The sequence below is a fragment of the Zootoca vivipara genome, chromosome 1 (assembly GCF_963506605.1).
Source record: "Zootoca vivipara chromosome 1, rZooViv1.1, whole genome shotgun sequence".
NCBI lineage: Eukaryota > Metazoa > Chordata > Lepidosauria > Squamata > Lacertidae > Zootoca > Zootoca vivipara.
The window spans coordinates 132635445-132661745 of NC_083276.1; the positions used below are offsets into that span (position 1 = coordinate 132635445).

Consider the following 26301-nt stretch of genomic DNA (forward strand, 5'->3'; position numbering starts at 1 on the left):
ACGCAACAGCGCCGTCTTGTGGTGGATTTTAGACGGCTGAATTCGGTGACAGAGCCAGTGGCTTTCCCCATGCCCAGAGTGGATGATCTCCTGACAGCGGCACGCAGAGGCAAGATTTTCACCAAGCTAGACCTGAGGGGGGCGTACAACTTGATCAGGATCCGGGAAGGCGATGAGTGGAAAACCACGATGTTCACGCCTCTGGGCTCTTTTGAATATCTGGTGATGCCCTTCGGGTTGCAAGGGGGCTCAGCATGCTTCCAGGCCTTCATGCACCACGTCCTGGGGTCCCTACTCTTCAGGAAATGCTTGGTCTTTCTGGATGACATCCTTATTTACTCCAACGACCCAGTGCAGCACGTGAAGGACGTCAGGGAGGTGTTACAGCGCCTGAAGGAGAACCACCTGTATGTGAAGCTGGAGAAGTGCAAGTTTCACACCAAGGAGGTGGACTTCCTGGGCTACAAGCTGTCAGACAAGGGGCTGGCAATGGACAAGGACAAGGTGCAGACCATCCTGGACTGGCACAGCCCCAGGACGCGCAAAGATGCCCAACGCCTACTAGGCTTTGCCAACTTCTACAGGAAGTTCATCAAGAACTTCTCTCGAGTTACGGCTCCCATCACTGACTGCCTGAGAGGCAAGCAGAAGTTCAGGTGGACACCAGAGGCGCAAGCAGCGTTCGAAAGCCTCAAGAGGGTGTTCGCCTCAGACCAGAACCTGTTCCACGTGGTTCAGGACGCGCCCCTACGCATTGAAACAGATGCTTCTGATAAGGCTGTGGGCGCCATTTTGTTGCAACTGGACGCCAACAGAGAGTGGAGACCCTGTGCCTTCTTCTCCAGGAAGTTGACCCAGCCCGAGCGAAACTACACAGTTTTTGATCGGGAACTTCTTGCGATCCACGCGGCGTTCCAGCACTGGAGACACTTCCTGGTGGGCGCCAAGCACCCCATCCAGGTGTGCACAGACCACAAGAACCTGGAGTTCTGGAGAACTGCCAGGGTGCTCAACCAGCGGCAGATACGGTGGGCGGAGTTCTTCTCGAACTTCAACTTCTCCATACACTACATCCCAGGAGAGCAGAATGTCAGGGCGGATGCCCTCTCCCGCAAGCCAGAGTACATGGAGGAGGAGGCGCCACCAGCCCCAAGGCACATTTTCCCCCCGTCGGCATGGTCCTGCGGAGCAGCAGTGGTGAGCGAGGCAGAACTCACAGCACTGACGGCAGCGGATGAATTTGCCAACCGCATCTTCAGAGAACTGAGAGGGGGGAGGGAGCAGGCAAAAGACTTTGCAGAACGCAGAGGGCTGCTTTTCTACAAGGGTGCGCTGTACCTACCCACCACCCAGCTTCGACGTACGGTCCTCAAGCAGATGCACGACAACCCTACAGCGGGGCATTTTGGAAGGGACAAGACCACTCACCTAGTCATGAGACACTTCTGGTGGCCAGGGGTGAGGGAAGATGTTCGAGACTATGTAAGGGGCTGTACCACCTGCCAGCGGGCGAAGGTGGTCAGAGCAGCGCCACCAGGGTTGCTGGAGCCCTTAGCCACACCACACAGGCCGTGGGAAGTGGTGTCCATGGACTTCATCACAGATCTGCCTTCGTCCAGGGGTAAGACTGCAGTGTTGGTGGTGGTGGACCTCATGTCCAAAATGTGTCACTTTATACCGTGTGCCAGGGCAGTCTCGGCAGAAGAGACAGCCAAACTGTTTGTTGATCACATTTTCAGACTGCATGGATTACCTTTAAGGGTTATTTCGGATCGTGGCCGCCAATTTGTTTCCAGGTTCTGGCGGCGGCTCATGAACCTCCTGCAGGTGGAGGTCAGCTTGTCGACGGCTAGACACCCGCAGACCAACGGACAAGCGGAGAGGGTCAACGCCATTCTGCAGCAGTACCTGAGATGCTACGTCAGCCAGCGGCAGACGGACTGGGTGGATCGCTTGCCACTAGCAGAATTTGCCTACAACAATGCAGTGCACGTCTCCACAGGGGTGTCGCCCTTTAAGGCCAATTACGGGCGCGACCTCAGATCTTTCCCAGAGAGGGAGAGGGAGGAGGAGGAGGAGGGCCCACAGGCTGAGGATTGGGCAGAGGAACTGGAGACGGTGCACCAGCAGCTCAGAGAACACTTGGAGAGGGCCAAGGAAGCGTACAAAAAGGGGGCAGATCGCCACAGGCGACAAGGGGAGGTCATCAGGGTGGGGGACAAGGTGTGGTTGTCCTCGGAGGGCCTTCCCACCAGAGGGAGGTGCAAAAAGCTGGCACCCAAATGGCTGGGCCCCTTCACGGTCACGCAACAGGTCAACCCGGTGGCATACAGGCTGGCACTGCCAGAGGACATGAGGGTGCATCCAGTGTTTCATAGATCGCTGCTGTCGCCGTACAGGGAAAGCAGCAGGCTCAGAGACAGCGAACAAACCCCCGAGGGAGGGGGGCAGAGGGAAAGCAGGGAGCAACTCAATGAGGCCACGGCCATCCTGGATTCAAGGTGGGGGGTGGGGGGCCTGGAGTACCTCATGGCATGGGAGGATGCTCCACCGTCACAGAATAAATGGGTCCCAGCCACTCAGATACAGGAGGAATTCTTGGTGGAAGAATTTCACGCCCTCTTTCCCCACAGACCCAAGCCCTGGCACATGGAAAGGGAGGGGGAGGAGGAGGAGGCACGGGAGAACAGCTCACCATGGCGCTGGGAAGCGGAGTTTGAGGAACCAGAGGATGAGGTATGGGTGTCGCCAAGATCCACCCAGTCAGAGGAAGGAGCAGCTTGGCAACACATTTTTACCCCCACCAGCTCTGACGCCACGGACTTTTTGGGATTCCCGTCCTCCCAGGCGGAAGGGGGGGGCTCGCAGGACTGGGGGGAGGTGTTCACACCAACGGGCTCGGAGAGCACCGAGTTTTTAGGCTTCCAGTCGTCACCGACACATGGGGGGGGCCTGGGGAGGGGTGAAGGAGAGCTTGGGAGGGGGGTGGATGTGAGGGACAGGGGATATCGCGAAGTCCCTCCCCTCCTGAGTTCAAGCCCGTCCCCGAGCAAAGGGGAAAGCAGGGAGAGTTCCGATTCCAGTGGGGAAGCAGGAAGTCGTGTCCGAGGCTCAGGCAAGGTAGAGGAGCCAGGGTCCCAGGTGGGACAGGAAGGGGCAAGTAAGGGGGGAAGACCCATCCCCCCAACTCCAGAATTACGCAGGAAGAGGAGGGGCAAGAGGATGGGTCTGCCAAAGCTTTTGTGTTGGAGAAAGACGCGCCAAAAGCCATTAGGAGGTTCTGAAACCGACTGACAACATCGCTCCGTGTAAATAGCAATGACTTGAGCACTGTAAATACGCAGCACCAATAAAAGAATAAAATGCAGAGCTGCGTAGCGTCGTTACTCTGAAGTAGTCCACTCCGGCCACTGTGACACCTCCATCCATGGTTCTTACATTCCAGGTTCCTATGCAATATTTTTCTTTGCAGCATCGGACTTTCCTTTCGCTTCCAGGCATATCCGCAACTGATGCGGAGGGGCTCATCTTCCAGCGTCATAACTTTTATATGCCTGTTGTCTTTGTCCATGGAGTTTTCTTGGCAGGGATACTGGAGTGTACTGGAGTGGCTTGCCAGTTCCTTCTCCAGGTGGATCACGTTTAGTCAAAACTCGCCACTATGACTTGGGTGGCCCTGCATGGCATAGCTCATAGCTTCTCTGAGTTATTCAAGCCCCTTCACCACGACAAGGCATTGATCCATGAAGGGGGTGCATGCAGATACACTGAACCAATGACAAACTTAGTTGGTCTCTACCGTAAGGTGCTACTGGAAGAATTTTTTTTATTTTGTTTCGACTACGTCAGACCAACACGGCTACCTACCTGTCCCTAAAACAGCAATTTAACATGAATTTAACTATCTAACGAGACCATTGATTCAAAAAATGAAATCAATAATCAATGTACTGTACTATAAAATAAATAAGACAGTATTGTAGATGATAAAATTAAAATTAGATTTTTTCTTACCTGCACTGATTATAGTCATTGCTTGGATCCATTTCTGCAGTCACACAATCAATCTATCAGTAGCTGAACTGGGTTCCTACACAGTCACAAAAACAAATGAACTGAAAAAGCCTCAAAAACAAAAAAGCAAAAGAAATAGCAAAAAGAAATGTGCCAAACTTAATCTGTTCTGGAAGCCTGTTTGACTTCCGAAATGTTCGCAGCGTCTGATTGGTGAATGCGCCCTGGAAACAATAACCGACACCCGCATTGGACGTTCTGTTTCTGAAATATGTTTGAAAACCGGAACACACACTTACGGGTTTTTGGCATTTGGGAACCAATGTGTTTGAGTACCAAGGTACCACTGTATTGGAAACTAGCTTTCTCTTTAGCTAGTTTTCTCTTTTGCACCCCATCCTTTGTTCCAATGAAGGGCCATTTTTACATTTCAAATGTAGTATCTCTCAAAATGAAAGTGCAACATTGGACAAACAATTGTCTGAGAAGCCTTCATACACTTCTGTGACTCCTACCCTTCATCTCATAAATAGTTACTGTGCAAAATACTGCATTACTTACAACAAATTGATGGCTGTTTACATTCATTTTTACAGCAGCATTTTAAAAGTTTCCTCATCACCATGTAGATATAGGCAAAGATGACAAAAGGAAATGGTATAGTTAAGCGGCTGCAGTACTCTTGAATCAAAAAGTAGCGCTGGAACTTCCATACTTGGTCATTGTTCTCTTGAACCGATCCAACAGTATAACTAATGGATAGATTAACACACGGGGTTATTAGTTCCATATCAACATTTGCTCCTTATCTAATATGTCAAAATCAGCACATACATGAAAGTAAGGTAGCCGTGTTGGTCTGAGTCGAAGCAAAATAAAAGAATTCCTTCAGTAAAGACCAACTTGGTTTTTATTTTGGTATGAGCTTTCGTGTGCATGCACACTTCGTCAGATGCTGAAGGTATCTGAAGAAGTGTATCTGAAGAAGTGTGCTTTAGGTATCAGAAGAAGTGTGCATGCACATGAAAGCTCATACCAAAATAAAAACCAAGTTGGTCTTTAAGGTGCTACTGAAGGAATTTTTTTAAAAAATAAAAGTATGGTAAGGGTTGGTGATAATAGATCAATTACAGGGACTATGAAAGCCTCAAGATTTACAAGACGGAGGGGAGTTCACACTAGTGTTATGAGTTTGCAGGGGGCAGAGTCACCTAAAAGTCCTAGGAACCAGACCCCCCACCCCCACCCCACCCCCCCAAATTGTAGGAGATTACTAAATGCCTGAAGTTTTCACACAGGTGCAAGAACAGCTTAGCAACATAAAAATGCAGGCTGAATCAGTTTCTTGGCCAGGAATCATCATGTACCAGAAAGGAAGATAATGAGCAACTGGCATCAAGAGTTACCCTGTGCTGCAAAGGAGCAAAGGAGTGTGAGTCCCTCCTCCCATGAGAGGATGGTGAGCTAGGACCAGGTTCAGGATTATCAGTGTCTGATGATGCAAGCTGGGAGCAGGAGTTCCAGGGGGGCAGTGGGTGGTGACATAGATGGAAGGAAAAAATGTGGCATTTTAAAAAGAGGTTTGGACTGGGGGACCAGGGGAGAACTCCCTGTGTGCTGGCTGCTTGCTTTGGACCCAAGCTTGCTAAAGCTGAGAGAGGAGCATGGAGAACCTCTCTTGGGGCGTCATGTTCTGCAACCCCTCCATTGAAGGCTCTTAGGTGCAAATGTGTGTAAAATAAACCCCATTTCTTAAAGACACTAGCCTCTACTGTGCCTTGACTTCCCAAAGGAATCCCCTGGGAACTTGCTACAGCTCAGTAGCAAGTGGTGGCACATATTTTTATTTCCCAGTTTATATACTGTAACCACTGGTTAAAATTCTATCATTAATATTACATTGTTCTTTCAATTAAAAATACAAACGCCACATGTGGCTTTTTCCATTGCTTTTTCACTTTTTATACTTATTGTTTATTTACCTTATTCTAATCATTTTGATTTTTCTTCAAGTATGAATGCATTTCCTCATTTGGGCACATCTAGCAGCAGCTAGACTGGTGACTGGGAGCGTCCGCCGAGACCACATAACACCTGTCTTAAAAGAACTACATTGGCTCCCAGTACATTTCCGAGCACAATTCAAAGTGTTGGTGCTGACCTTTAAAGCCCTAAACAGCCTCAGCCCAGTAGACCTAAAGGAGCATCTCTACCCCCATCGTTCTGCATAGACACTGAGGTCCAGCTATGAGGGCCTTCTGGCGGTTCCCTCGCTGCAAGAAGCGAAGTTACAGGGAACCAGGCAGAGGGCCTTTTGGGTAGTGGTGGAATGCCCTCCCACCAGATGTTAAGGAAATAAATAACTACCTGACTTTTAGAAGACATCTGAAGGCAGCCCTGTTTAGGGAAGCTTCTAATATTCGATGAATTATTGATTTTTAATATTTTGCTGGAAGTCACCCAGAGTGGCTGGGGAAACCCTGCCAAATAGGTGGGGTATAAATAAAGTATTTATTATTATTATTATTATTATTATTATTATTATTATTATTATTAGTGTCTGAGTATATTGACAGTAGAAAGGGTAGAGTTAGGGAAACTGTGTAAGCAGAGGAGCAGCTGTGTAAAAGTCTTGCTTTGAACTAGTGTATCTCAATTTCATCAAGATCAGAGCCATCCCACTTACTGTGAAATCCTACACATGTTTATTAAGAAGTAAGTCCTGCTGTGTCCTGCAGCATAAGAATCCATTTCTATTCAAAATCACATTGCATTGATGAAGAATAACTTTGCAGAAAACAGTTAAGTAATTTGACAGTTTGTGATGGTAATGTTATTTCACCTAAAAATGGCTATTGGTTGCTGACGTGCTGCCACATCATACCACATCACTAATTAAAATGCCTTGGTAATTACAACCTTCCTTATGGAGAATAAAATCATATGTTGGATTGAAATTAATCCTATTCTAAACAGATTAACCATTGAAAAAGAACTAAAAATAGATAACTGGTGTGATCCAGTCTGCTGCATTCACTTCCCAAACAATTTGTAGGCAGCTAGAACTCATGTTAAGAAGATCTCAAAACCACCAGCCACATCCTGTGGAGTTACACCCAGCACATCAGTCTACATACCCAAACATGGCTATTAATAAGTTAACCAGGAGAATATTGGTGGAGAGCATGTAGATGCACACTAGTGGAATGGTGATCCACTCCGGGAATCGGGGAAGATTGTTGGAATCCAGTTCTACACACAGAGGCTTCGATTCATTCCCAGTGACAGTACAGTGATTAAAATCATATGTGGTACCTATCATGAAAAGAACAGAAAAGACTCCTGAAATTCCAAAGCTATTGTTAAGATTATGACATCAAACTCATAACATGTGTTGTCAGCACATTCGTTGTCTCTCTGGATTTTGCTGAGCTAATCTAGTTGCCTAATAGGAGTGCATAAAGCTAGAATCCTATATAGATAACTTTGTGAAAATTGTACATTGTAGGGATTACTGTGCAGAAGTGAATACCTGCTGAGCAAAGATGTGCCCAGAAAACAGAATCCCCATGTGGCTGGCTGCACAATTTAGGACTAAATGGCATCACAATACAACTCTGTATGAGATTTTATTCAGCATGCAAACTTTTGCCACTCCAATCTTCCTTCTGGCCCTACAAGGAAAGTGACTGGCATTGTCCCAACATGAATTGTGTAGGTGGTGTGGGCCGATTCAATTTGGATGTATCATGACCTGAACTGAACATAAGTCCACTTTAGACTCTGTAGTCCAGGCATCCCCAAACTGCGGCCCTCCAGGTGTTTTGGCCTACAACTCCCATGATCCCTAGCTAACAGGACCAGTGGTCAGGGATGATGGGAATTCTAGGCCAAAACATCTGGAGGGCCAAAGTTTGGGGATGCCTGCTGTAGTCCTTTGGATCTCATTACAAGATCACTCTGCCCTGTGAACACCAGACTGATTTCAGTAAGCGTCTGTGATACTGAAAGAGCTACATGAATTCTAGCAGCACATGTTTTCCACTAAAACAGGATACCACTACATAGCTGCCAAGTTATCCCTTTTTTAAAGGGATTTTCCCTTATGCTGAATAGGCTTCCTCGCGAGAAAAGGGAAAACTTGGCAGCTATGTACCACTAATATCTCCTTATTACTCTGACCCATTGCTCATTGGGATTGTATGGATGGATACCGTCAATATCTGTAGGATAATGGCCAAACATTACAAGGTAAGGCTCATAGACAACAGATCGAAATATCCATTCCCAGCGGTGTTCATTCTTCCGCAGGATCCCTTGTCTGGCTACACCAAAAGCCACCATCCACACCGCAAAGAGGAACAGGAAGAAGAAGACATCAATCAGCTGTGAAAGGGAACATTTAAAACACAATGTCAGGGTGATTCTGTAAAGTCATTCCACCCAGAAGGGTAAGGGGAAAAAGATTTTTAAAACTTAGGAAACTGTCTCTTGCTTCTCACTGTGCATCTATTTATGAGAAAGTCTCACTTAGCTGCTTTGCAGAGGTCACACACTCCTGGTTGTTTATTTTGCTTTGAATTAAGAAAAGATACAAAAACACCTGAGGCAAATCAGAGCTATGTGCAGGGATGTCTCCAAGGCAGGGATGCAGAAGCTGTGGCCTTCCAGATATTGGGCCACGATGGCTAGGGATGATGGGAATTGGAGTCCAGCCACACCTGGAAGGCACCAGACTCCACCCACCCCACATCCCTGTGCTCCAGGGCACCAGCTCTGCCCTAGAGGAAACAGCCAGGGCAGATGCTGCTGTAGCCAGCTAAGTCCAGCACATAATTGCCCAAGTACCGTAAGTACTCTATTCACTTCAGTATATAACCATGGAAATGAGTGCTCATGAGAGCTTGCAGGAGCTACTTAGATTACGGTAGGTGGGGTTTTATAATCACCACATATACTTTCACTAAATCACAGAAGTAGCTCCTCCAAAGAGGAGAAGTCCCCATATCAGATGAAAACTAGCATGTGGAATAACAAATGGGAAATGATTCAACATCTGCACTGGCTCCTAACTCCTCGTGTAGTTTACACAGCAGTGCAGCGTGATGTGCCTGCATGCAGGGTGTGCCACACCGGCAGGGTGTGGAGGGTAAAGGGAGCCTGCCATGCCAGCCCAGCCCTCGCCGCCAATGCCACTGGAGCAACCCCTCTCCTGCAAGTGGGGCCACGCTGCAGCGCCCGCTGCCCACGCAGAGGGGAGCTCAACTGGCTGACGCAGCCCCCACAACACCAGCAGAGAAGAGTGGCCATGCTGCAGTCGCCCCTTGTCCACCTCCCTCCATCTGCACATGCTCATCACCCAGGGAGTGCACTGAGCAAGGACCAGGGATCGCTGGCTGGCTGGCCATTCAGCAAGGGGGCTGGAGATGCAGCAGTGAGGCCAGGCCAGGCTGGGCTCCGGAGCCCAGAGACCCCTGGCGGTAGGCAGGGAAGGACAGGGAGCCAAGGACAGGACCCAGCAGGACGCGCCTGGGCGGGACAGGAATCACGGCAGAAGCCAGCGCCTGCATGGGGGCACTTAGTTTGTGCCCACTCAAAATTGTGAGCGCAGGGCCCTGGACCTCCTGAGTGCTACACCCCCAAGTGTATATGTCTTCTGGCTTGGGAAGGGTTTGTGCTCAGCACCCATGCCTGTTCTGCTACATAATGTGAGAATGAAGTTTCAGCCCAAAACACTTGTGTAAGTGCTGCCAAATTTCATTCCTTGCTCAATGAAGGTATAAGATCAATGATGGCAAGATTTTGCAAAAAGTATCTGCAGATGTGGCACATGCACACAGACCCACCTCTCGTGACAAGAAACCAATTGCCAGCTGGGACGGGGCTTGGTGACACAACCTCCAGCTCTCTGTAGCACAGCAATTGGCTGCAGCGCAGGAAAGTATTGCTGGCCTCAAATCTGAGCCCTAGAAGGGACGTTCTACCTTGTAATTCAGGGCTGTTGCTGAAGATTTGTCACAGGTATGACTGACAGGCACTGCAGAGTTCCCGCACTAACGTCCCTTGCAGAGGATTAATCATGAATCAATCTATCAGCACACAGATGACAGAAGGAAAGCTGTAGGCCCAAACCATACAGTCATTCTCCCTTTTATATCCCCATGACTACTTAAACCTTTATTTACACAGAGAGACCTCTGGGAGACTCAGGCTTGACAATTACATTTCATATTGAATCAATCATAGTCCTTACCATTCTCTGAAGCATAATTATCTTGGGTCCTAGATTCCTGCTTACAGTGAAAATATGGATGAGTCTTAGAGTGAAAATAATGTAATCCAGGCAAAAAATTACTCTGCCAGAATACCAGGATGCCTCATTTGAAGAATGGAGCCTGTGCAAAGAAACAGATATACAAAAATTCCAGTTTTCAGTGTTCCCACTTAATAACATCAATTTGGGCACAATTTGTTTTCTGTCAGATCAGATGTTATGACAGGGTGACACCTTCCCACCCCATTTCCCCAAAATACCTCAGCTTCACCCCAGGAAGCATCACCTTATATCATTATCATTATCATAACATGTTTGTCTAGTGCAGCCTTTCTCAATCTTGCATCCCAGCTGCTGTTGGACTATAATTCCCATCATCGCTGACCACTGGTCTAGTAGCTTTGCAGAAAACAAACCCAGGTGCAGTAATGGCATTATAACTCACCTGAACACTATTCCTATTATGAAGTAAAAAATCCCAAGGGTGTCCATAACATTCCACAAGTCGGTAAAGTACTTACTACCATTCATATACCACTAAAGGGGGAAAAGAAGACAAAAGTCACCCAAAAAAGGTAGGAGTTCATAATAATAATAATAATAATAATAATAATAATAATAATAATAATAATTTATTATTTATACCCCGCCCATCTGGCCGGGTTCCCCCAGTCACTCTGGGCAGCTTCCAACAAAATATTAAAATACAGAAATCCATCAAACATTAAAAGCTTCCCTAAACAGGGCTGCCTTGAGATGCCTCCTAAAGGTCTGGTAATTGTTGTTTTCTTTGACCTCTGGTGGGAGGGCATTACACAGGGTGGGCGCCACTACCAAGAAGGCCCTCTGCCTGGTTCCCTGTAACTTGGCCTCTTGTAGTGAGGGAACCGCCAGAAGGCCATTGGCGCTGGACCTCAGTGTCCGGGCAGAACGATGGGGGTGGAGATGCTCCTTCAGGTATACTGAACCGAGGCTGTTTAGGGCTTTAAAGGTCAGCACCAACACTTTGAATTGTGCTCAGAAAGTATGGGAAAGTATTGAAGACATCTCTTAAAACTACTGATGGTTCTAACTGCCATAATGAGATTGTATAGGACCAGTATGCTTAAACACTAACTTAATCTAATCTTACTGAAAGGTTCTGCCCCATGTAATATAGTCTTGATTTGTACAGTCATTTACTCTAGCTTTGTATATGCTTTTGGAGAAAAAGCCATGAATGTCATCCTTATGTGATGGGTGCTCAAATGCATCACTGGCAATAAATGTACTTAATGCCTATTTTTTAACATCTGGGTATCCAAATTCCACTAAGGTGCAAACTATTCCTGCTGGCTGAAAGTGTATGTGAAAAATAAACTGATAGCACTTTCTGAAAAAAAAAGAATTGTGCTCAGAAACGTACTGGGAGCCAATGTACTGGGAATTCCAGAGCACAGGAAGCTGCTAGAAGTTGTTGGACTCCAATCATCAGAGCTTATGGGAGTCACAGCCTGGAGGGCACCACATTGGCTCCTCCTGCCATAATGTAGCAATACCGCAAACCAACCTTATTGATCTCTACTTACAAGGCATAGTCTTCCTATCTATATTAACACTGCTCATTGAGAAATCATGACTCCAGAAGCTAATAGAAGAAGAGCTAGTGCAGTGCTGGACTAAAAGCTGGGAGGCCTGGCAGAAGCTCCCTGGGCCAGTCCTTGCCTCTCTGCCTTACCTACCTCACAGGGTTGTTGTGAGGATAATATGGAGAGGTCCTTGGAAGAAAGGTGGGATATAAAAGCATAAATAAATAACATACTCTGCTGCCTGATCTCATCCATGCTTATGCAGAAGTAAACCCCACTTTGTTCAGCAAGACTTTCTCCCAAGTAAGTGTGCAAAGCAAGCTAGCTAATAATATCTTATAGCTGCAACATCTGTAGTATAATTAAAATAATTGAATACAAACAAAAGGACAATACATAAGATGTCAAACAGTAAGGATATTGATTAAGATGCTTCTCTGGACTCCTCAACTAAGCACAGATTCCCCCTATATATCATATTGTTTTTATTTACACGCCAGTGTGGTGTAGTGGTGAAGAGCAGTAGACTTGTAATCTGGAGAACCGGGTTCGCTTCCCCACTCCTTCACATGCAGCTGCTGGGTGACCTTGGGCTAGTCACACTTCTCTGAAGTCTCTCAGCCTCACTCGCCTCACAGAGTCTTTGTTGTGGGGGAGGAAGGGAAAGGAGACTTTGAGACTCCTTCGGGTAGTGATAAAGCGGGATATCAAATCCAAACTCCTCCTCTTCTTCTTCAATACAATCTCATTGCTATAGCCCTTGGATACTGTCTTTGCAATGTGGATTGAAGCAACCCCCTTAAAAAAATAATGACCATGCCTTGAATAAGACCATCACAGATCCAACTGCACTAGAATGTGCCAGATCCTGACTTCCCGTTTCTACCGACTCCCCAGGATGGGGGAAGACTGTCTCGAAGACCCACAGATTGTCTGAGATTGCATTGTGCAAGTGGCAGGACACTGGGTCACAGAGCACAGTACGGCTGGGACTCTCCGAAGCCACTTCCATAGTCAGGAATATCTGCTTGGATAAAATAATTAGATTTGGACAATAAGCAGACATAGTCTGGACTGAAGAAGATTGGAAAAAAACTGGCGTTTAAGCTAGGAGTTCAATTTGATTCTCGTCATGTTTTGGATTACAGAGGACTGGTATGTGCTTTCTTTACTTCAATACTTATAGTTGGTTTTCTATGCCAAGCCTCATTAAGAAACCTAATTTATTTTGAGGAGTACAGATGGACTTCTATTTATAATTAAATACTCAACTGCGCAACTTTGTTTGGTTTGAAAGGCTTGATAAAGAAAAGAAGAATTAAGATGGCACCTGTGACACAGCAAAAATAGAAAAATGAAAGTTGTTCCCTGTTTTGAGGGAAGTGGGAGATGCTTGTTGGCTGACTTTGCAGTGATTCAAGACAATAATTTGAGATAAAATACAGAGCATTTGTTTGCAGAACTTTCATTAAGTGCAAGAGAGAAGCTAAATGGATGTCTAGCAGATTTATATCAGTGGAATACAGTTCATTTACATTGCAAATGCAAACATATGCCAACATCAAAGACAGATTTGGACAACAGCCTGGAGGGGAAAAAGTTAACAACTTAACAAGCTGAGAGTGAATGCGTAATGAAAACTTCAAAAGAAGATTTGGATAACAGCCCGGAACAGAGATCGGAATGAGGAAGGAGAAGCTGCGCTGCTAAACAAGTTGGGGAAACTTACATTTTGAACAAAACTGTACTCGATGGATGCAAGGACATATGATTTTGGACATGATTGAGAATCGCAGAGCCAGGGATGGAGAACTTTAAAATGATAAGATCGGAATGTGGAAAACAGGAAACCAACAAGAAGAGCAAGAATGAGACATTGGAAATATGCTTCAGAGGTCCAGAATATGAGGAGTCCGAAAAAATTTAATAATTAACAATTTGGACTACAATTTGGTTGTTTTATTTTAGTGTATTGTTTGTAATTGGAATATTGTGTTTGGAATATTATAATTGGCTGTTTGTATTGGAAGACTAAAAAAATGATTTTTTAAAAATAGAATGTGCCAGATCCCTTGTGTCAGATCCACCAGCTCATGTTCCTTATTTTTAGAAATACTCCTGACAGCTTTCATTCATCTCATTTGCTTCTTTCCTATCTAACATTATCAAATGTTTTCATATGAATACTGATTTGCATAGCCTTTTTATGAGTTCATTTTCCCACCTTGTTACGCATGAGCCTAGTATGACTTTGTGGGTGGCAACTGGGAGTATCAGCTGCAAAGCAAGGCAACGAGATTGCCAAGCAGGTCCATGACAATGGAAAATATTTATGCAACCCAGAGATGTTACAGGGATCTGGGAATATACAGCTGCAAAATTACACACAAAATCTGTACTTCTGCAAAAAATACACATTAGATGGCTGTAAACACACCTGTAGCTCAGGAATGCTATCATATTTTAGGAGCTGAAATGTAAATGTTTCTTTTTTAAAAAAATAATTTTTATTAGTTGTATATAACAACACAAAAAGACAAGACATAAAGAAAAACATTTATGCCCACCTTCCCCCCCTCCCCCCACAAGTCCCCTTCTGCCACAAGTGGATCCTGCGGGTGTTGAGAGTCGAAGGTAGTCCATTTTAAAGCTGGGTTTGTCCTCACCCCCCTCTCCCTAGCTCCTGAACCCCCCCTGCCACCAGGAGGCCCCGAGACATAAGGAGAGATTGGGATAGGGAACCCCCCCAACCATTTATATCTTCCAGCATAATAGACAAACAAACAAACAATTAAAAATTTCAAATTCTTACTTTGTTAAACATTGTATTTGTGACTTCCTCAGATCCCTTCTTCCTGATTTTCATAGTTCTTAAATATAATTATGGCGGGTTTCTTATTCTTAATTCCAATTCTAATTCTTAAAACTCAACATTATTTCCCTCCTTCTTCGTGCCACCTCCCCACAGGCCCCCTCCTGCCACAAGAGGCACCCATGAGGTGTGACCATCCAAGGGAGGTCTAATTTGTAATTGGGTTTCCTTCCACCCCTCCCTCCCCCCCCAAAGCCCCCCCTGCCACCAGAGGCTTCAGGTCGATAGGGAGGAAGATAGGTGGCTATCCACCCAACTACCTGTCTAAACATAGCATTGCTACTCCACAAATCCAAAATTTCTTCCCCCAGCCCTTCCTCCACCCCCCACAAGAAATGTCAATTATTACATATTATTAATATCTCTAACCACACATCTTAACATTATTCTCTTAAACACCCTCTTCTCCCCCCCAGAGTCTTTCCCCCATTTGTTCCAACATTTCCTTCATCCAGCCAAGATTTCAGAACCGTTTTTCAGCCAACCTAATTACCAATTTACCAGTTTTTTCATCCCACACCAAGTCTTTCCCAAATCAAACTTCCAGTCTCTGTCCTCCCCCCCTCTGCTTTTCCCACCCCTCAATCTCACTTCTCTCTTTTCCATTTTCCCCAGTCTCCCCATTTTCAAAGATCATTATCCATTGGGGGTGATGCTTCTCCACAAAGATTGCTTTCTCACTTAAGTTCCAAGAACTGCTAATGTTGGTACTCTTTTCTTGATCTTCTTCTTTTTCCACCTTTTGTTGAGCATCATCCTCTTCTTGATTTTTGAGATCCCTTTCCTTTTCAGAAATGTCATCATGGTCCTGACCATAATCCACTGTACTCGTCCACGGTGAACTAAATTGTTCCTGTCCCTTTAAGAGATCTCTCATTCCTCCCAGAATTTCCAAGTAGTTTAATACAGTCTGCCAGAAGGCTGCTGAATAGGGTGTTGACATTCTTTCTTAACCACAAGCAGAATGAAGATTAGAAGACAGTAGACACTGGAAATTTCCTTCCTTAGACACGGTGACCTCCATCTTGGCTATCCATTTTTCAAAATCATTTACATCTTCTTATATCAAATAATATCCTTAGCGAATTTTTTCTTCTTCTTTCCCTTTTTGACAGCTGTCAAATTTATTTCTTAATGACCTTGCTGAGCCTCGTGGGGTGCCAGCTCCAGGGTCAAGAAGGGGTTAAAAAAAGCTTCTTTCTTTGGAGTTATAAGGCAGTCAATTTCCCTTTCAGCTTTGGGATATTTTCGCGCCTCTATAATCCACAGTAGGAAGAAATCGACTTCTGAATTTTTGAAATCTCTTCCTATAGTTCCAATTGGATTTCCAAAGTTCGAATTAAAGATTTCACTTACTTTGTCCAAATCTTTTGTTTCTTGGGAAGAATCTGCCGCTTGCTGGTAGAAGACTCGGGGCTTCGCTTCTTGGAGGTGACGGTGGTGCCCAAAATGGCTCCTGCGACTCCACTCCGCTGGCTCTCGGCTGACTCTACTGTCTCCGGGCAGCGGAGGAATCGCTGTTTAGAGCTCCGCTGGGCTCTAAGCCCCCGGGGCGCTCTTCCTGGGGTTTTTGTGGGGAATCAGCCCCCCCCCCTGCGGATTCCCCCCCCCTCCGCAATGCCAGAGACCTCGGAGCTCGAGGTCTCTGCGTCCTCTTGCCAGCGCGGCAGACCGGAAGTGGCTGAAATGTAAATGTTTCTTAAACTGTTTCCCCAATATAAATATAGCTCAAGTTTTATTATGCAACAGTGACATCTATTGGCATATAGTGTTAGCATTTGTCACCCGGGGCAGTTGTGAAACTGCCCCAGAGCAAGGACAAAGCCAGTGCAATTATCTGCGGTTGCTCTCAGCTTGAAGAACAAAACACACAAGCCATTGAATAAGGCTAAACTGCTTTATTGTGGCAAAATGCAGAGTCTTTCTCTGTTTGCCCAGCTCAGACATTCAGAGCTGTTCAGCATGGCTGCCTCTCTCTAGCATAGCAGGCAGTGAAGAGAGAACAGCAGTTCCACTTCAGGAACACAACAATAGTTCCACTCTGTGGAATGAAAACACATACAGTCATATGATGCACAACAATCCTATGACTGCAGACGGGGAATGAATCTCCCAACAACCTCCCCCGATTTATGCACCATGCTGCAGTCCACCTTCGGAACTACCTGCAACTGGATTTGGCATTGGCCTTACCATCTTGCACTTCTGATAAGTCATGGCGTCATAGCACTTTGACTACCAGGAAATTGCACAGTTGGCTTTGTGGTACTTGAACCCTAGCCATTGTTCCTGCTTGCGGAAACAGTGTTGGTACACACATCCTGTGGACGTGGTCCAGCTTCCTTTACTAAGGAAATAGCCTTTACCCATACAGCCTTTGGGCATGGTTTTCTGTCCCTTGTGGACAAACTCTGTACCCTTCTCTAGACTCCGGGTTTCCAGACCTGTGTTGAGCCACCTACAACAGCGTAATCTGTAACAGCTGTGTTAGCAAACTCTTGAACATACATGGTGAGATTCTCACACTGTGTAGCTGTTTTTGAGTTGTGCACTTGGCACATCTCCTTCACTGTATCCGTGGAAAACTCATGTGAGCACAGCTGCTTACTATGTAAGCCACCAGCAATGGGGTTGTTTGGGGGGGGGGGAAACCATCCAGAATTGTGTCCCATGCCGCACTGCAAGTCAAATCAATTCGGTATGAGGCTTTAGTACCACAGGAAGAAGTCTATGCTCCCTGGTTTGTGACTTTTCAACCCACATGTCGGAAGCATTTGATTGGTATCCAGGCTTTTTCTGGGTTTGTCACTGTCCCTATCTAGGGAAAAACTTTGCAAACTGTGTTTGCTGAGCATTTTGCTCTGTGTGTGACATTGGAACCCACATGTCAGACCCTGTCACTGGCATCTGGACTTTTTCTGGGTACACTTTGCCACTATTTACTCCCCCTTTTAGCGATGTTCTGAACACTTGGTGTCTGTTAAATGGACCTTCAGAGTCCCCCTTCAGAGTCCCCTCACCTTCAGAGTTCCCGTGTGTGACGTCTCTTCCATCCACATGACATCACCCATCACCCAAACGGCTCTATCTGCCCCCCTCACAAACCCCTGCGGCCTGGCCGGTTCCCCCCGCACTGGAGTTTTTTTCTGTTAAAGGCCCATATTCAGTTGGTTGGAATGTTCTGTTGTGATGTCACTGCTAGTATGCAGCCAATGGTGAGGTGATGTTCCTTTGAGTCCACTGGAGGGCACTGTGTCCCCCCCCAAAAAATCATGTTTTTACCTGTGAAAGGTGTGACATGTATATACTGTATGTTTATGTAAACACTCTCACATTGGTATGGGACGTCATGTCAAAATTTCAATGCAATCGCTCAAGCGGTTTCAGAGAAAAGTGGTTGCACACCAACATGGACCTTTTACATTTTTATATATATAGATGAGGAGGAATTAAAGAACCTCTTAATGAGGTGAAAGAGGAGAGAACAAAATATGGTCTGAAGCTCAACATCACAAAAAACTAAGATCATGGCCATCACCTCCCAGCAAATAGAAGGGGAAGAAATGGAGGCAGTGAGAGATTTTACTTTCTTGGGCTCCATGATCACTGCAGATGGTGACAGCAGTCATGAAAATAAAAGACGCCTGCTTCTTGGGAGAAAAACGATGACAAACCTAGACAGCATCTTAAAAAGCAGAGACATCACCTTGCCTACAAAGGTCCGTATAGTTAAAGCTATGGTTTTCCCAGTAGTGATTTATGGAAGTGAGAGCCGGACCATAAAGAAGGCTGATCGCCGAAGAATTGATGCTTTTGAATTATGGTGTTGGAGGAGACTCTTGAGAGTCCCATGGACTGCAAGAAGATCAAACCTATCCATTCTGAAGGAAATCAGCCCTGAGTGCTCACTGGAAGGACAGATCCTGAAGCTGAGGCTCCAATACTTTGGCCACTTCATGAGAAGAGAAGACTCCCTGGAAAAGACCCTGACCAAACTGTGGGAGGCAGTGGAAGACAGGAGTGCCTGGCGTGCTCTGGTCCATGGGGTCACGAAGAGTCGGACATGACTAAACGACTAAACAACAACAAAAACAAACCAATTACTACTCAACACAGCCAAGCTCACACAGCCCCGAGTGCTCACTGGAAGGACAGATCCTGAAGCTCCAATACTTTGGCCACCTCATGAGAAGAGAAGACCCCCTGGAAAAGACCCTGATGTTGGAAAAGATGGAGGGCACAAGGAGAAGGGGACGACAGAGGACGAGATGGTTGGACAGTGTTCTTGAAGCTACCAACATGAGTATGACCAAACTGTGGGAGGCAGTGCAAGACAGGAGTGCCTGGCGTGCTCTGGTCCATGGAGTCACAAAGAGTCCACGACTAAACGACTAAACAACAACAACAAATATGCAGTTGATTTTTTTCTTCCTTTGTGCATTGTCAGTCTCTCTGTCCCCCCCCCCACCTTGATGTAAGCCACACTCCCAGTGCCAGATTTACGTATAAGCTAAACAAGCTCTTTGCCCCCCCCCAAAAAAATTAAAGGAAAACAACTTGATGTACATTTCCAAAATATAAGACAAAAAACAAATAAAATAAAACCTACATACAGCAACAGTGCTTTGTGTTGTGTAGACTCCTATGATGTAAGTAATGGGCTCCTCCTGCCAGCCTGCTCCCTAAAATATCACTGGTTTGCTCATTTCTATATATAGGGTGCCTACATTCTGCATGTGCAAAGAGCTTTATATAAATATTAGGGCCATAAATGAGCGTATAGCATATATTCAACACAAAAAACAGCGACAATTTGTTGTTGACAAAGGACAACTGGACATATAAAGGGCTCCATGACCTTCAGGAGCTGAGGGCCTCATCCAACCTAAAACTGGCCCTGCACCCTCCAGTGGGTCCTCTCAGGTATTACAGCTGTATTACAATACTGCTCATACACAACATAGATGCTTTGCTTAGTGAGCTCCAGCCTGCTGTTTTACAGAACTAGATATGTGGAAGTAAGAGGATGCTCTGATGTTACTCCTACCACGCTTGTCTGCTCCTCAGACGCAGGAATTAAATCTGTGACACTGACCTTCCCCATGGTTAACATTAACTGGAATTGGCTCTGAACAAGGATCTTAATCCAGCCACAAATTCTGTATAGCATCATGGACTAGGGTACAATGGAAGCAGTGGCAAATTGCAACCTCAGCAGAGATACTATAAATTAATCCATGAACTCAGGTTAAGTAATAATGGCCTGGATATAATTCCAAATGCTCTACTGGGACCTTCATGGAAAATCGTTAGATTTCAACTCCACTGGAGCCCCATTCAAGTGTTCTACTTCCATGTTAAATAAATCTGCAAGAGGGGAAAGTGATGAAAGGTGTACTCAGCATCAACCTCCACAAACTGGAGACAATATTTGAAGCATGGGGAGGCAATACATGCAGAGAAGGATCCCCCACTGCAAAAGTTCTCCCTTCAGCTCACTGGTAGCAGTGACAGAGGAAACTAGCATGTTCATCCTCTCTCTCCTGACACACGTCTTGATTAAACTCAGAAGTAGAAGACCTGAATAGGGCTGGAGCCTCTTCTCTTTTTCTGCAACTAGAATAATCTCCTGGAAATAAAAACTTCTGCTGATTTCCAAGAACTCCCTACTTGTCTCACTTCATCACAAAGCAGGATGAAGACCAGCACATAGAGGATCAGTTCCAGCATGGTGGGTTCCTTCTGGAAATCCATGAGCAGGACATAGGCAAAGAGCAAGAGGAAGGCAATGTAGAAGATGACAGTCCAAGAAAAGACTACAAAGGGTGAAGTGAAGAACCAGGCATAATACAAGAACATCTTTTTGCTCCTCTCGGTTGGCTTTTTCCTGTGAAAGAGAAAGAAGCAGCTTAGAACAGGCTAACCAAGCTGAAAATGAGCATGCTGCTGAGTGGAGGCACACAAGAACAACACTAGACAAATAGGTGCCAGTACTCACCTTGAAGTTGTTACAGCAGGTGTCACACTTTTTAACAACAACAAAAAGAGCTGGCAATACTGCGTACCCTTGAGTACCCCTTAAAAAAGCACTGGATACTATCAAACAAGACCAATCTAGGCAATGCAATCTCTCCAATGGATGCCTAGGGAGCTGCACAGCCACTTGCTACTTCATTCTGACATTAACAGCGATTACATTTTTATTTATGTAAGTATTTTTAGGGTGCCTTTGAGGGTACAACTGTCCCAGGAATTACAATCACCCCTTTGCAGATGTGGAGATTTCTCTGCAGTGGAAGCAAACCTAAAGCCTGCGTACTTACTACAAAAGATGGCAGCAATTGTATTTTAGCTTTATTAACTAAAAGTAATTTACCTGAAAGAGATGAAACCACAGCCTATTAAAGGGAAAAGGAAAAGGCAGAGGATAATCTTCCAGTTCTTGGTGTCTCTGGAGATCTCCCCATACCATTGTTTCGAAAGAAAATTCTGAAAGACAGCAGTAGTAGTAGTAGTAGTAGTAGTAGTAGTAGTAGTAGTAATATTTATACCCCAGCCATGTGGGGTGACTTCTTTTGTTGGGTGACTTCCAACAAAATATAAAACATGAGACATTAAAAACTTCCCTAAACAGGGCTGCCTTCAGATGTATTCTAAAGGTCAGAAAGTTTATTCTCTGAAAGGAGGGCATTCTACAGGACAGGTGCCACTCCCAAGAAGGCCCTCTGCCTGGTTCCCTGTGTGACGGATTGGGCTGGCTTGAGTAGAACTCCAGGGTGTTAAGTGTTAAACCCAGCCTCTTAGTTGATTGACGGCATTCCATGAGGGGCGGGACAGCCACGGGTTTAAAGAGGATGGGTAGCCGTTAAATCAGGAGAGAGGGTTTGGGGAGCGTGAGCGTGTGGGAGGTTGTGGAGGAGGTTACTAGAGTAGGTGTAGATGAGGAATTGGTTAGGTTTGTAATAATATGCTTAACAAGAACAGTTCTATTGAAACCACATGCTTGTACACATGAAACTTGAATGCAACCGTTAAGATTTTAAGACATTAAATGTTAAGTTAAAGTGCCATTTAAACTACCGTTGGTGTGATCTTTCCAGCAGAGGTAGCTCACCTGGTGGGGATACTCATTAAAAGGGACAAAACCCCTATCCCAGGCAGAAAGGATAGTTTGTTGTCCCTTGAGTGCACTGAGAGGGGGAGGAAGAGGGAGACTGGTTCAAGGGAGGGAGGAAAGCTTCACAGTGGGGAAAGCTCAAGTGAGGAGAACCCCTTACTGGTGTGTACACTAAGAATAGTCTCATATTCACCCCAGAGCTTAAGAAGATACCGGGCCACATTTGGGCTGGAAAAGTACTCTCATTTTATTTGTAAAACCCACAAGGGATCCCCCTGGATTGCAATAAGGCTATAGGGAAGAGTGGAGAGGTTTAGTGATACCTCAGAAATCCCTATTAGTGCTTTTTATAATTTGAGAGGTTTGGAAACAAAAGGCGTAAGGTGGGGACATTGTACGTCGCACCCTGTAACTTTGCTTCTCACAGTGGGGATGGAGCCACTCCTTCAGGTATACTGGGCCAAGGTCACTTAGGGCTTTAAAGGTCAGCACTAACATTTTGAATTATGCCCAGAAACATACTGGGAGCCAATGTAGGTCTTTCAGTGTTATGTAGTCTTGGTGACCACTCCCAGTCACCACATTCTGGATTAGTTGTAGTTTCCGGGTCACCTTCAAAGGCAGCCCCACGTAGAGTGCATTGCAGTAGTCTAAGCAGGAGATAACCAGAGCATGCACCACTGTGGCGAGACAGTCCGCAGGCAAGTAGGGTCTCAGCCTGCGTACCAGATGGAGCTGATAGACAGCTGCCCTGGACACAGAATTGACCTGCGCCTCCATGGACAGCTTTGCATCCAAAATGACTCCCAGGCTGCGCACTTGGTTCTTCAGGGGCACAGTTACCCCATTGAGGACCAGGAAGTCCCCCACACCCACCCGCCCCCTGTCCCCCCAAAACAGAACTTCTGTCTTGTCAGGATTCAACCTCAATCTGTTAGCCGCCATCCATCCTCCAACCGCCTCCAGACACTCACACAGGACATTTAAAAGAGAGGTATTTAAAAGAGAGGTAGAGTTGGATATCATCCGCATACTGATGAACACCCAGCCCAAACTCGCTGATTTTCTCTCCCAGTGGCCTCAAATAAATGTTAAAAACCATGGGGGAGAGGACTGAGCCCTGAGGCACCCCACAAGTGAGAGCCCAGGGTCTGAACACTCATCCCCGAACACCACTTTCTGAACACGGCCCAGGAGGAAGGAGTGAAACCACTGTATAACAGTTCCCCCAGCTCCCAGCTCCTCTAGACCAGGGGTCCCCAGACTACGGCCCCCGGGCCGGATGCGGCCCAATTAGCCTCCCAATCTGGCCCGCGACGACCCCCGCTCTTACGGCGCGCGGTGTGGCGGCGATCTTCAAAATCGGCAAAAAATCGCCGAAAATCCTTTGTGCACATGCGTATGGGCCTCTCCCGACCCAGAAGAGGTCATTTCCGATGCACTTCCGGGTTGGGGGAGGCCCATACGCATGCGCACAAGCGATTTTCGGCGGTTTTTTCCGACCGTGTGCGTGTGCGCATGCGCACGGGCGCGCACTCCCCCGCCCTCCGGCCCGCTGTGCGCGCACTCCCCTGCTCTCCGGCCCGCCGCGCAGTCGGCGCGGCGGGCACCGGCCCGGAGCCCGGTAAGTCTGGGGACCCCTGCTCTAGACGGTCCAGAAGGATGTTGTGGTCAATGGTATCAAAGGCCACTGAGAGATCCAGCAGAACTAGGAAACAGTTTGTCTAGCCCACCAGAGATCATCGACCAGAGCGACCAAGACAGTTTCAGTCCCATGATGAGGCCTGCAGGGATCCAAATGGTCCGCATCCTCTAGGTGTGCCTGGAGTTGTTCAGCAGCAATCCGCTCAAACACCTTGCCCATGAATGGAAGATTTGAGACTGGGCAACAGTTGGCCATATTGGCCGGGTCTAAAGATTTTTTTTTAAGAAGCGGTTTAATAGCCACCTCTTTCAGGGGGCCTGGAAAGGTTCCCTCACAGAGAACAGATTGGAACAGAGAACAGATTGGAACTGATTCCATGCAACTTGACTAGACAGGACTCTAGCACCCTCCTGCCCCTGCCCTGCTTCCACGGTGGAGTCTACCTCTTTCCGAATCTGAGCAACTTTATCTGCAAAAAAGTGTAAAATCATTGCAAGAGATCTTGGGATCTTTACCATGTCCCGATGGCAAAGGTGGTTCCATTAAATTGTGAACCATCTGAAAGTCTCCTGCTGCTATTTTCTACAAATGCAATAGAGGCAGTAAATAAAGTCCTCTTCACCATCGCTATCGCCACTTGGTAGGCTTGACGTTGAGCTCTAACCTGTGTCCGATCCAATTCGGAACCAGTTTTCTGCCACCTGCGCTCTAGGCATCTCAGTGGTTGTTCCATCACCCTCAGCTCTGGGGAAACCATGGGGCTGTCCAGGCCCTATGTAATTAGAGAGGGCGCTTTGGAGCCAGACAGTCTTGGTTAACTCCGCATTCCTGCGGGACACCAGAGCATCAGCTGAAAGGCCATCAAGGTGGGATAAAACATCCCCTACCACTCTCTGGAAACCATTTGGATCCATTAAGTGGCGGGGGCGGACCATCCAAATCGGTCCCACCTCCCTGCTGAGGGGAAGGATCACGGAGAAGTCCAGTTGCACCAGGAAGTGATCCGATCATGACACTTCTTTTGTTTCGCTTTTACATAGTGTCAGATCACCCACGTCAATAGAGGTAAACACCAGGTCTAAGGCATGTCCATGACTATGAGTTGGGCCAAACTTATTCAGGGAGAGCCCCATGCTTTCCACGAAGTCCTGAGCAGCCCCTTGTAAGGTCGTGTCGACATAGATGTTAAAATCCCCTAGGACAACCAAACTAGGTGTCTCCAGGAGAACATCCGCTACAACCTGAAGCAGCTCGGGCAGGGAATCCTTGGTGCAGTGGGGAGGTCGGTACACCAGAAGGAATCCTGTACTGCCCCTATTGCCCAACTTCCGGAACATGCACTCAGAAAACTGGGTCTTCCCAATAGGACGCCTGGTGCAAACTAATGACTTCCTAAAAATCACTGCAACCCCCCTTCCCCCCCACATGATCTGGGCAGCTGGCAGCTGTGTGTAAGAAAAAACCTGGTGGACAAGCAGGGCAAGGACAGGCCCATCTGCTTCATCCAACCAAGTCTCTGTCACAAATGCCAAGTCAAGTCCTCCATCTATGATCAAGTCGTGGATGACAGCCGTCTTGTGAATCATTGACCTAGCATTGCACAGCAGGTCATGTGGGTATTCCTTGCTAATTCCAGTATTCATTCGGTCAAGACCAGACCCGGAGGCAGGAATAGTCTTCAAACAATGACTTAACCTGCCTTCTCTGTAATGACATGGTCTGGCCTTAACGTAACTCTTCCTCCTACCCGTGATCACTGAGATTGGGTGTCCCCGTGCATTCTGTTGGCTGGGGCCCACTCCCTGACAGCCCTAACCCTCTCTCCTTAAGAATCAAATACAAACTATATAAAACTATATGAAACAATAGAAACTATTTAGTAACAAACAAAAACAATTCAGAGTTATATTAAAAATAAACTAATCCTCAGCCCCAACCAAATGAAATTTTAATCCTACCCCCAACAGAGCAAAAACCAAACAATAAACCAAAATTTAAAACACCATAAATCAAAACTATTAAAAAACATTAAAATGCAGTCAGTGGACTAGGGCAGGGTGAGCCTGGGCCCCACCCCTAGTCCAGAATGGATAGGGCCTTCAGCACTCACAGGGGTTAGATCCAAATCAAGACCCTTGTGAGAAGGGGCTATACATGATGCACTTGACAAGTATGTGTGCAGCAGTGTCGCTAGCCTTCTGGCTGCCCGGGGTGGCAAACCAGAAGGCACCCCGCCGGTGTGTGCGTGTGTCCGTCACGCGCCTGCGTCGCACATCCTGACGCATGCATCACGACGCATGACACACACGTTGTGCTACGGAGTGGGTTGCCGGGTGGCGGTGCTCCAGCCCCGGCAACCTGCTCCGTAGCGCGACGTGTGCTTCTTCCTACTCAGGCGGAGCAGCTAGGGGTGTCTCCGCTGATGCCCCTCGCCACTCCGCCTCCGCCTGAGTAGGAAGAAGACAAAGCGCGCTATGGATCGGCTTGCCGCGCGCTTTGTCTTCTTCCTACTCAGGCGGAGGTGGAGTGGTGAGGGGCGTCAGCGGCCGCCGCTGACGCTGCTCTCTGGCCCGCCCCTTGCCTCCAGCCCGCCAGGAAGAAGCAAGGGGCAAGGCCAGAAACATCGGGGCCTCCGCAATGGCAGCCACGCCGCCGCCACAGTAGCAAGGGGGCACCGTGTTGCCCCCCCAGCCACGCTGCACCCCGCAGAGCAGAGCCCGGAGCGCCCCACCCTCCCGCCCCCTATTGCGATGCCCCTGTATGTGTGGGATAACCAGCCTCAGATAACTAACATGCTTAATTCTAATTAAT

The 26301-nt window shown here is 46.8% G+C and overlaps 1 protein-coding gene across 2 annotated transcripts in view; it reads right to left on the minus strand.

The window, feature by feature from the left end:
* The window catches only part of TRPM8 (transient receptor potential cation channel subfamily M member 8), a 63868-nt gene that overhangs the window by 11286 nt on the left and 26281 nt on the right, over window positions 1-26301 (minus strand). For both annotated transcript variants that reach the window (XM_035139135.1, XM_060281622.1), the window contains 7 exons: window positions 21105-21217; window positions 20399-20615; window positions 10734-10825; window positions 10268-10409; window positions 8229-8400; window positions 7152-7329; window positions 4576-4766 (listed from right to left, as the gene is read on the minus strand). In XM_035139135.1, coding sequence (XP_034995026.1) covers window positions 4576-4766; window positions 7152-7329; window positions 8229-8400; window positions 10268-10409; window positions 10734-10825; window positions 20399-20615; window positions 21105-21217 — 1105 coding nt within the window. The remainder of the gene's footprint in view (window positions 1-4575; window positions 4767-7151; window positions 7330-8228; window positions 8401-10267; window positions 10410-10733; window positions 10826-20398; window positions 20616-21104; window positions 21218-26301) is intronic.